General features: G+C 25.8%; 1 protein-coding gene and 1 long non-coding RNA gene across 4 annotated transcripts in view; one reads left to right on the forward strand and one right to left on the reverse strand.

The window, feature by feature from the left end:
* Positions 1-83: 83 nt before the first annotated feature.
* On the reverse strand, positions 84-2,556 carry LOC127281499 (transmembrane protein 147). Its single transcript, XM_051305221.1, has 4 exons — positions 2,371-2,556; positions 2,114-2,252; positions 1,051-1,272; positions 84-651 (listed from the first exon to the last, which is right to left on the reverse strand). Exons 1-4 carry the CDS (start codon positions 2,445-2,447, stop codon positions 400-402), a joined length of 690 nt encoding a protein of 229 aa, XP_051161178.1. The 5' UTR covers positions 2,448-2,556; the 3' UTR covers positions 84-399.
* A 141-nt stretch (positions 2,557-2,697) lies between these two features.
* Positions 2,698-11,072, forward strand: part of LOC127281503 (uncharacterized) — a 38,083-nt gene continuing 29,708 nt past the window's right edge. Inside the window, exons 1-2 of one of the 3 annotated variants that reach the window (XR_007843042.1) lie at positions 2,698-2,739; positions 6,330-6,540. This is a non-coding gene — a long non-coding RNA (uncharacterized LOC127281503). Of the gene's footprint in view, positions 2,954-6,329; positions 6,541-11,072 lie in introns of all 3 variants that reach the window. The other 2 variants (XR_007843040.1, XR_007843041.1) reach the window with 2 other exon arrangements.

The following is an 11,072-nucleotide window of genomic DNA, read 5'->3' on the forward strand; positions in this document are numbered from 1 at the left end:
AAGGAGTCGAAAAAGTCGTATAATCTGAGGCATAATTCGAAATAAATTCAAGGAATTTATTTTTACCATTAATTTACAATAAATTTAGAATATGGAACAGTCTTTATTTTTGTTTCTTTTTTTTTACATTGACACTTAAAATTGTTGACAATAATTTAATATTTCCATTAAAAAAAAAACGCATTTTTTTTTTAATTTACTTCTTATTTTCTACTTAAGTCGATAATAATAATTAATTTCATTAATTAGTAAATTATTATTTTTTAGGAACAATTTAATTTCACCTCTTCACCGCCTCAATTATTTCTTTTCAGAGGAAGATGAAATTTTTTTTCTTTCAATTGTGGGATGTATAAAGAAGTATTTTTTTTATTTGTTCGATTCGTTTTTTTTTCTTTTTCAAAAAATGCCAATGGAATGAGCGAGTCCCGCATACATGTGAAGAGTCGTTGCTCCTAAAAATAATGTTGTAAAAGCTTTTATAAAAAGCATTAGCCATGGTCCGGTAATTATGACCGATGTGAGAAAATCGAGAATCAACGGCCTGTAAATTGTTAATAGCAGCATACTAACAACAATTGGCACTAAACCACGACGTAAATCGTGTCGCGACCACAGCCAAACTAATGTGGCAGTTGTGATGTGTTGAACCTGAAAAGAAATTTTTTTTTCGTGAAAAAAAAAGTTTCTCAATTATTTATTACTAATTATTCTCAAAGTAATTTAAAAAAAGAGAGTTTTTATTACTTTTGTATTATTACAGAAACAAGAAACTTAATTTCTTTTTTTGACAATTTTTATTTTATATATTTTTATTATTATTATTATTAATACATTCATTTTATTTATTAAAATAAATTAAATTTATAAAATTTCTTTATTTCAATATATAAAATCACTGTTTTTTTCCAATTAATAATCAAAATTAACAATACTATTATTAATTTCGATTTTTTATTTCTCCAAATATTTTATTTTTTTTAACTACTTTGCAATTTTTAATTATTAGAATTATTAAAAATTATTAGAAATAAATAAAAAATTACATACTAGATTTATATTGGATTCGAGACTTTTTTGAATGTATTTCCAATCAAATTCTGCACCACGTGCACCAACCCAAAGTAAGAGAAATCTTGTTAATAAAACTTCGGCTCCTGCCCAACCAACTCCGGCGGTTAATACTTTTGCGTGTCCTTTACCGGGAATTCCATTTAAAACCAAAAGTATACCCACTAAGTCTGCAAGATCGATGGAAGATTTCAAAAATTCCTGAAAATACATTTTTTCTCTGTTAATCCATTTAGTGCCGAATTTTTTTATTTTGCATGCATTTTAGTCCACTATGGAGAACAAAAACACCGAGGGAATTAATGGAGGGATTAATACTTAATCAAGGTTTACAGATTTTTAAAATAAAACCTTTTTTTTAAATAATAATTTTGAAAGAGTTAAAGTTGAACTTTTTAGAAATAATTGAATTTCAAAAGATTTTTGTTAATTTTCAGACCATAATTAAATTATACAGAACTAAAAATAATTTATCAAATAATTTTAAATGTAAAATAATATTTAAAATAATTTTTTAAAAGTAATTGAATTTTCAAAGATTTACAATTTTGATTTTTGAAATTAATTCAACTTGAAGTGATTTTTAATTAAAATTTTTTGACGATTTCTGTTAATAAAAAATGTATTAGAAATTGCAAACAAAAATACAAAAACTTTTTAAGTGAAAAATAGTTTTAGATAATTGAATTTTCGAAGAATATTATGCAAATAAAAAAAAATTGAAAGTTTTGCAAATAATTAAATTTCAAGTTGTTTTTGAATTAACATTTTTTAGTAATTTTATTTGATAATTTTTATTTTTAAATTATAAACAATTATTAAATTACATAAAAATTTTAATTAAAAAATAGTTTAAAATAATTGAATTTGTGAAGGATTTCATTAAAATTATACGCATTTTATTATTATTGTTGAGTGAAAATAAAAAAAAATTGTGTTGAACAAATTTTTCTCATTAAAATTGAATTTTTTCTTATCGAAAATAATATGAAAAATTGTTAATAAATATAGAATTTTTTAAAAATTATTATTTATTACTTACACCAACAAGATCAAAGCCTTCCTGGCCAACACTATCGGCCGTGGGAAAAAATGTTGCAAGCGCTAACATTTTAATAAGTTGGGTAAAAATATATATTCCACCTGCTTGAATACATTTCCAAAATGCACCATACTCTGATCTTTAAACATTTAATAAAGAGAAATAATTTATAAACAATAAAAAATCAAATAGAAAATTTTCCTAGTGTTGTGAAAAATTTTGAGGTTATTTTACAAAAATATAATAATAATACTCACAATCCTGAATATTTATATGTTAAATAATATGGCACATACACTAAAGCAAGACAATTTCCAAAATGATATAAAGTCATTTTTTTTTTTTTTGAAATATTAAATCTAAACTCTCTAATTATTATTAATTTAATAAAATAAAAAAAACTTAACACGTTGACATTTAGAAGCAGAACATGATTATGTATAAACACTGTATGGTTGCCAACGTTAAAATAAGAAATTGAGTTGGACAAATATTTCCACAAAACTAAAGGTACAATCACAGCTCAACTGCCTAAGTTTTGTTCCACTTACTTACCGATCCCTGCTGCACATTCCCGGTGTTGCCGCCTTTCTGGTGTGACCACCATTTGCTTTGACACCGGCTATGTATGTATATCATGTATATTGAAAAGTTTTTACATTTTTGAGAATAATTTTTATGAAAATAAGTATTTGTGATTAATATTTTTCTTATATTTGCATGTTACGTAAAAATTAAACATTTTTATATATTTTACAATAAAAATTTGTGTTTTAATCATTTTTCGGCATTGCGAAATTTTTTTGGTTATGTCGATGCTGTGTCGACAATTGTCAGACGGTATGTTGCCATATTATTCATGAAATTATATACTTATTTGCTTTTTTTAAAATTTAATTTGCTCAATTTATGAAAAATTAATCTTGTACTGTACTGGGAGTATTTTTTTTTTGGTTATGTGTCAATGTAATTTATTTGCTAATTTTTTTACAATTTTATTTTTTCAGTGTTGTATATTTGTTTTCACTTTATATATATATTTTTTTTTTGGTGTTGGTGAGTATCAAAATTATTGATTAATTTACATTTTAATATATTGAAAAAAATTATCAAAATAATTGATTGCTTGTCATAAAAAATTTATTTATGTCGTAAAGAATTATTATTTGAATCAATTAAATAATTTAATAAATAAAAATACACCTTAAATTTTTTTATTTTATTTTTCATAATTTTTTTTTTCTCTAAAATATATATAACAATCGATAAACTACAAAAAATATAACTTTACTAAGCTTTAATTGTTAATTTTTGTCAAATAAATGAGAAGCTGTGAGGAGCGGACGCTAATTCTTTTTAAATCTAAACTTTTTTTTCATTCTTATTTCTTATATTATTATAAAATTATTATAAGTTATTATATTATATTATATTATTATGTATTATAATTATTATAAAATGTATTCCCATTTATTATAAAATCGAATAGTTAAATTGAAAATAATGAGTTTTATCAATTTTGATTCTCCTCAAGACTAATTATAATATATCATTGAAAAAATGTTTTTAGTGAAGTAATTAAATATACTGATATTTTAATTGAAATTTTTATACATAAATATTTATTGCAATTGATAGAGATTGAAATTCTTCTTTTCTAATAGACTTTTGGATTTATTTATGTTCAACGTCGATTTAATTTTAAACCTGAAAGACTTATAAAAAAAATCAGAATAAAAGCAAATGTTTAAAAAATATAAGTTTTGTGTGTCAAATAATGTAAGTGATATGAAGAGGAAGAATTTTGTAAAAAAAAAAATTCAAAAATTTTTTCTCTTCGTATCACTTATATTATTTGACATACAAAACTTATATTTTTTAAACATTTGCTTTTATACCAAAAAAGTTCACTTCGTGTAACTTGCATTTGTCTGATTTTATTTTAAGAAAAATATTTTTAGCAAATATATATATATATATGAATAAAATAAAATTTTATTTGAACTCGCAAAATTTTTATTGTATTTGGGTCATTCCATTTTATTTCACCTATAGTCGATGCGGCCTATTTTTAGAAAAATTTGGTATTTTGTATTAATGACTTTTAATATCCGTACAATTCATTTTTGACAATTATTTTATGAAATTTTTTTTTATTTACGTTGAAATTTAGTTTTTAAGTTGAGTTGCACGAAAAATAGGTTAGTTTGACAACTTTGGAAATTTTATAAAAAAGAACAGAAATAATTCAGTTAGTAAATTTATTTTCATTGATATTTGTTTAAAATAGTCTAATTTACCAATGTTAATTGATAATTGTGTAAAAAAAAGCCAAAATACTACGTGAAAATTAATATTCAAACTTACCTGTAAAATGTCGAAATTTGTCACATTTTATTTATAATTTCCAAGAAAGTTTATAAATATTATAAAATTTATTACTACCTAACAATAAGTACTTTCCATGTACTTTCACATGATATGTTGGCTTTTTATTTTTATAATATAGAAATATGTGAAATTTTACCTTGAATATTGAACTTTTCAGGATTTTATCTGATTTTGAACACTTATATCTTCGCAGGCGATTAATGAAAAAATCCCATTTTGGTATTAAAATTTAAGTTAAGTTTTCTTTATTCATCTTATCAAAATTTGGTGATGGACAACGAGCTACTTTTTATTTTTATTCACTTTAAAAAATCCACCTTAAAATACGAATTTAAATGTTAAAAAACAAGTATTTTTATAAAACTGAAGTTAGTTTCTCAAACAAACAACGGAAAAAGCTTTTTAGTCTTCGAAACGTTAAATTAACGTTTCGATGTGACACACTTTTTTACCTTTTTTCGACAAAGCTACTTTTTTACCACTAATTTTGGCCAAAAGCCACTAAATGCTACATTTTTTAAACAATAATTTTAAAAATGACAGAATTCAGGAATTTTAAATTTTAGCGAATTTTTTTATTCCTTAAAGCTCGCCAAGTTGATGATTTATTATTGGCCAAGTGAACTACTACTTTATATAATAATTTTTACACGAATTTTCATTTTTGAAAATATGTAGCATTTAACATAATTTCTTTTTAAACAACTTTTTACTCAATAGAATTTTTAATTTGTCAAATTTTTTTGACAGAATTTTTATTTTATATAATTTCTCTTTACCCAACTGTTTTTTTAAAAATAATTTTACTTTAACCAAAATTCAGACAAAAATTGAATTTTAGAGTATTTTAAATTGAAAAATATTTTAAATGAATTTTGCAGAATTTTTAATTAAAAATGTTTTATTTAATTGAATTTTTGAATAATTGGATAAAATTTATTCAAATTATTAGTTTATCAAAGAATTTTAGAAATAATTATTGAAATTTGGGAGAGTTCGAGTTAAGATTTTTATAAATAATTGAATTTTTGGAGATTTTTAATTAAAATTGTTGTTTTAAAATACTAAATATTTTATATAAGCTTTTGATTCCAAGTTTTAGGATTTAAAAATTCGAATTACTTAATATTCTACTGAATGATAAAACAAATAAATTAAAAATAGGTTAAATTAGAATTCTTTTGAAGTAACAGTTGGGTAAGGAGAAATTTTGTAAAATAAAAATTCGGTACTTTGAAAATTTCGTTGAGTAAACATTCGTTTAAAAAAAATTGTGTATTAAATTATTATTTGTAAAATAAAAATTTATGTGAAAAATCATTTTTATGGAATAATCATACGCTCCTACCGTTGTGCCAAAAACAAAAAGTTAATCGAATTTTAACAATAGATAGTTTTTTAAAAAATAATCATAAGAAAAACTATGTTAATTTTATTCCTCAGAATTTTTTTTTCAATTTTATTAGACAAGAAAATATTTACACTTTAACGTCAAACTTAGAAAACTAATTTTACTTGATTTTAAAGATGCCACTTTTTTGATACATTTTTTCAATTTTGGGGATACTTTTTTTAAAAAAAAGATACTTTTTCATACTTTTCTTAGTCTCTTACTACGCTTCGGAGCCTGGCTAATATTTTTATTGAAATAAAGAATTTTTTTGAAGTTATCGTTATTTTACTTTATTATATTTAATTTTCAGACTTTAAGATTTATTTTACTTTCAATCCCAACGCCTACGTTGGTGGCGGATTCAGAGAGCTTTTTTTTGTTTTAATGTGCGTGCCTTGACTAATCCATCTAATATTTCTTAAAATTTTTTAGGTATTAGAAGAAGAATTATTAAAAATTTGAATTGAAGTTATTTTTACCATAAAAAAGCGGAAATAATAAAACATTACGAAAAAGATATCTGATAACGAATATTAGCAACGAGTAATAAAAGTATTGAGAATTGGCCTGTTACAATTAATGAAGATAATTTTTAACTTGGTCTTCTGAACTTCAGTTAAAGAAAATTAAAATTCCGCAACAGGTAAACGTCATTATATCAATTTTTGTACCCTTTTTTTCATTCGTAATTCTTTATCATTTTATTTATGTGTGTGAAGTTGATAGTTAGGGTTACCGTCTTTATTTTTTGTAATGTAGGACATAGACTTTAAAAAAGGAGTACAAAAGTAGGACAATTGGTAAAAAAAGGAGTAAAAAGTAGTAATCATTTTAAAGTGCAATTTAAATAAGAAATTTTATTATTTTTTTAATCAAATCATATTTATTTCACTTATATATTTCTTTAGAACGTGTATTAACATTATTTGCTTAAAATTTTAGACTTTACATTTAACAATGTTAACATTATGAGAGTTTAGTAAAAATAAAGATTTAAAACTTATATTTATCAATTTTTCCTACTTCACTTAACAATCTTTCATTCTTCAAAATGTATTTATAAAATTCATGGCAATCGATTTGATTAAAATTAACAGAAGTTTGTATGATTCCTTTTACGCTTGAAACTTGTAACTTGTTTCGAGTTTTTGACCATTGTCCATTGATGAGTGAAAAAATGCGTTCAACGTTTGCATTGTGTGGTGGAAGAGCAAAAAAGAATTGCGCTATTTTCAAAAGTTCCGAGAATTTGTCTGGACAAGAACACTTTAAAAAGAAATTACTCCATAGTTCATCAATTTGTAGGTCCGTGTCTTCATTTTTTTCCAAAAAATCTTAAATAAATAATTGAAAAAAACATACTTGATCGAAGAGTTTTGTTTCATCAAGTTTGATTCCCTTGGACTGTAAATATTCGAATGTCTTTGAAACTTGTTCCCATTCTGGAACCTCTTTAAAATCCATCCAGCGAAAACATTCAAATTCTTCAAAAGATTTTAACCACAGATTTAAATAATCTAAGCACGCCGTATACATTGCAAATATTTCATCTTGAACTTTTGAAGCTTCGTTTTCAAAACCGTCATTTTTAGATTTGCGTAGAATGGTTCTTACACTTAATGGCAAAAAGTTTTGCGAAATTCGTTCTGTCAGTGATTTTTTACAAATATCCAAGATATTCATGACCTCGATTAAAGAATTTTTTTCCCTTTCAAGACTCGCAATGTGAACGTGAAACATTGCCATCAAAGAATGTACTGCCCATAAATAACATTCGCTAAAATCATTATCAAAAAAGTTTTTGATGATTTTTGGTGGATTTTCTATAGACGAGAAATACGACTTTAATGGACTGAACATTTCAAGAAATCGATTTACAGCTGGAAATAAAGACAGCCATCGAGTTGCTGAATGCTTTAACAAAGATCTGTATTCAATTTCTACAAAGTCGCAAAATTCTTTGAGTTCTTCTGTCCTGACAGTGAAAATCGAAAAGTAATTGTATACTTTAAAAATGATTGATTCAAGATCAATGGGCAATGAGTCTGTGCCTGCATGAGTAGCATTGTTCAAGACATGAGCGGGACAACCTATACCTATTAAACCTTCGGCTAACTGTTCCTTTAACTTGAAAAACACATTTTGTTTGCCTTTTCGATTTATACCTCCAAAATTAGTATTGCAATTATCTCCACCAAAAGCAATACATTTTTCCTTTAATTTAAATTCACTTAACACATCAAGAAGCATAGTTGAAACAGTTTCCGACGTCTCATTTGGTTTACTCTGCAGGTCCAGAACTTTGGTTTGTATTCCCTTTTTTTTATAATTAAAATACTGCACACATGTTGGAAATAATTTCGTTGATCCATGATTACTCGAATCAGTCTGAACGCCTACAAAAGAAATCTCTTGTAATTCCTCTTTCACAAGTTTTACAGATTCTGGAGCTAGTACACCGTTAACTATAGCTTCAGTCTTCGTTCTTGCGCAAGATACAAATTCAGCAATTTTTGAGTCTTTATATATTGTTTTTTGAAGACTTGTATTGCAATCATTGGATTTGTATGATTGTTGGTGTTTAACTACATGATAGGACAATGTAGCTTCAGCAGCTCGAGCCTGTTTCAAGTAATCATTCGTGTCTTTCCCAATAAACTTGTCTAACTGAACTGATTGTTTACTTTGAATATTCTTTTTGTGTTTTTCTGTACCAAGATGACTCAATATCTAGGCGTCCCTTATTCGCAATAGATAGTGTAGAATCACAAACTAAACACACCACTGAATAGTCATCTTTGCCTTTTTTGAAGGAAGGGTACAGTTTTTGTAATTCTAAGGAAAATTTACATTTCCTACGACTGGCCATATTCTTCTGTGTTAAACAATACAATACACTTTTATTTGTATTTGTTGAATGATTATATATTTGTATTTAGCTTTTATACAAATTGTTAATATCATAACACTCTAAATTGTAATGAAATAATGAATAGAGTTTTTGACTATAATTTTTGTAAAGAAGTTAAATAAATTTACATGTAGTGTACGAGAGAAAAATTACTTTATAAATCATAGGTTAACTGACTAACCTGCACTTATGTCTAAAAAACTAATAACTCAAATCCAAAATCATCGGTATTAAAATGTTTTGTTCAAAATAATCTGTCTGAATTTCAAATTCAAATATCGTATTTACACAAATTCCAATTCACAAGAAACTGAGAAATATCGGAACGTTTTCATTTAAAGGAAAGATATTTCTATTTAGAAATAAACCCTAAAGTATCGTCAGGGATGGACATGACAGTTAGCCTGGCAGAAAGTCGTAAATACATAAAGGTACAATCCCAGGTTATGCATGCATGAGTTATAAAGCAGGTTGGTTTTTTTACAGTTACTGAAAACTACTAAAACATAAAGCCACTCTCACAGCTCAATGCTAGCCAGCGCTAGCAGACGCAACGAGTAAAGAGTCTTCACGACTTTTGGAAAAACCATTCTTGTCTTTCTCTCTCCTATTACAGACGCATAAGTTTGTCTCACTCTGCATTTTCCGTCTTTGGGAAATGTAAGAGAATGCAGAGTGAGACAATCTTATACCTCTGTCTTAGGAGAGAGAAAGACAAGAATGGTTTTTCCAAAAGTCGTATGACCGTACCTTAAGGGAGTCAGAGGATTCAAATTAATGCTTTTTCTCCCTTACTCTCGTTGCGTCTTTGCTACTAGCGCTGGCTAGCATCAAGCTGTGTGAGTACCTTAAGACGTCTGAAAATTCATTTTTCATAAAAATGTCAAAAAAATCGTTATCCATGACTAAAAACTAATAATATTATTCAGATTTAAAAACCCGGACAAAAACCCGTACAGTAATAAAAAGCCGGTAGAACAAACCCCGCAGACCCTAAAAAGAGTACTTGTCCGGGGAAATGAGTACGGTAGGTAACCCTATGATAGTAAATATTTTTGGAAAAATTTAATCATTCACACGGAAAGAAATACTTATTTGAGATAACTGATATAAACTTATTAATATTTATTTAAGGGGACTTTTTGGTTTAGAATTCCAAAAAAATCGATTTTTTTTGCTTGAAAATTTTCCACAGTATCATAAAATAACTGTCCCAAAACGTTTTTTTAAAAAATATGTAAAAAAACAAAGTTGTAATAAAAAATTGTTTGATAGTCCTGGCTCAATGTATTATGTTATGAAAACTTTAAACGCGTTTTTCTCGAAATCACATTTTTCAAACTGGTGCATGGCTTTTCTCGAAATCTACTAAACTGATTTTAATAAACCAAAGATCATTCGATTCCTTATTTAAAAAAACTAGAGAATAAACCTTTAAAATTTGATATTTCTATCCCTTTTAGAAATCGTTTTTTAGGTTTATTGTCTAGAATAAACCTTTATGAAGAGATTTCCTTTTGAATTTATATATAAATGATTGTCCGGAATCAAGTGCACCAAAAAAGGAACCTTTTGGAAGACGCCACCTACAGCTACGAAATTGAACTAAATTCTGCCTTTTCACTTCAGAAAGGGAGATAAAAATTGTGTAAAACCTAATTCCAGGCGAAAAAGAAAGAAGAAATAATTTTCTGTAGTTAACAAGCAAAAATATTTGTATAAAATAAAACTATATTTTTCACCGTCTCTCTGGTGGTTTTTCTACTGCCTTTGCACCACAGAAAGAGTGACAAAAATTGTGTACAAGTGAACTCTAACCGAGATAGATAGTAGAAATATTTTTCTGTAGTTATCAAGGCAAAACCTTTGTACAAACTAAAAGTATATTTTCACCGTCCCTCTGGTGGTTTTTCTACTGCCTTTTCACCTCGGATAAGGCGGCAAAAATTATTTAGAAGTTAACTGTAAGGAAGAAAGATAATAGGAAAAAATATACTTTTAGTTTGTATAAAGGTTTTGCTTTAAAAACTTCAGAAAAATATTACCACTTTCTTTTAGTTTGTTCAAAGGTTTTTTCTTGATAACAGAATAAAAATAATTCTATTTTCTTTCTCTATTAGAATAAATTTGTACACAATTTTTGTCTGCCTTTCTGAGGTGAAAACCCGGTAGAAATACCCTCAGAGAACCAGTGAAAAATATACTTTTAGTTTGTACAAACATATTTCCTTGATAACTAGAAAAAAATATTCATGCTTTTATAT

Source organism: Leptopilina boulardi, unplaced genomic scaffold (genome assembly GCF_019393585.1).
Source record: "Leptopilina boulardi isolate dan_hultmark-lab unplaced genomic scaffold, ZJU_Lbou_2.1 LbouV2_273, whole genome shotgun sequence".
NCBI classification, from domain to species: Eukaryota; Metazoa; Arthropoda; class Insecta; order Hymenoptera; family Figitidae; genus Leptopilina; species Leptopilina boulardi.

What these genes read in the sequence shown, in the direction of transcription:
- LOC127281499 (XM_051305221.1), bottom strand. Translation starts at nt 2,447, where the DNA reads ATGACTTTATATCATTTTGGAAATTGTCTTGCTTTAGTGTATGTGCCA. An exon ending in AAGGCTTTGATCTTGTTGGT is followed by an intron (nt 1,273 to 2,113) that starts GTAAGTAATAAA and finishes ATGTATTTTCAG; the next exon opens with GAATTTTTGAAATCTTCCAT. An exon ending in TCGAATCCAATATAAATCTA is followed by an intron (nt 652 to 1,050) that starts GTATGTAATTTT and finishes ATTTCTTTTCAG; the next exon opens with GTTCAACACATCACAACTGC.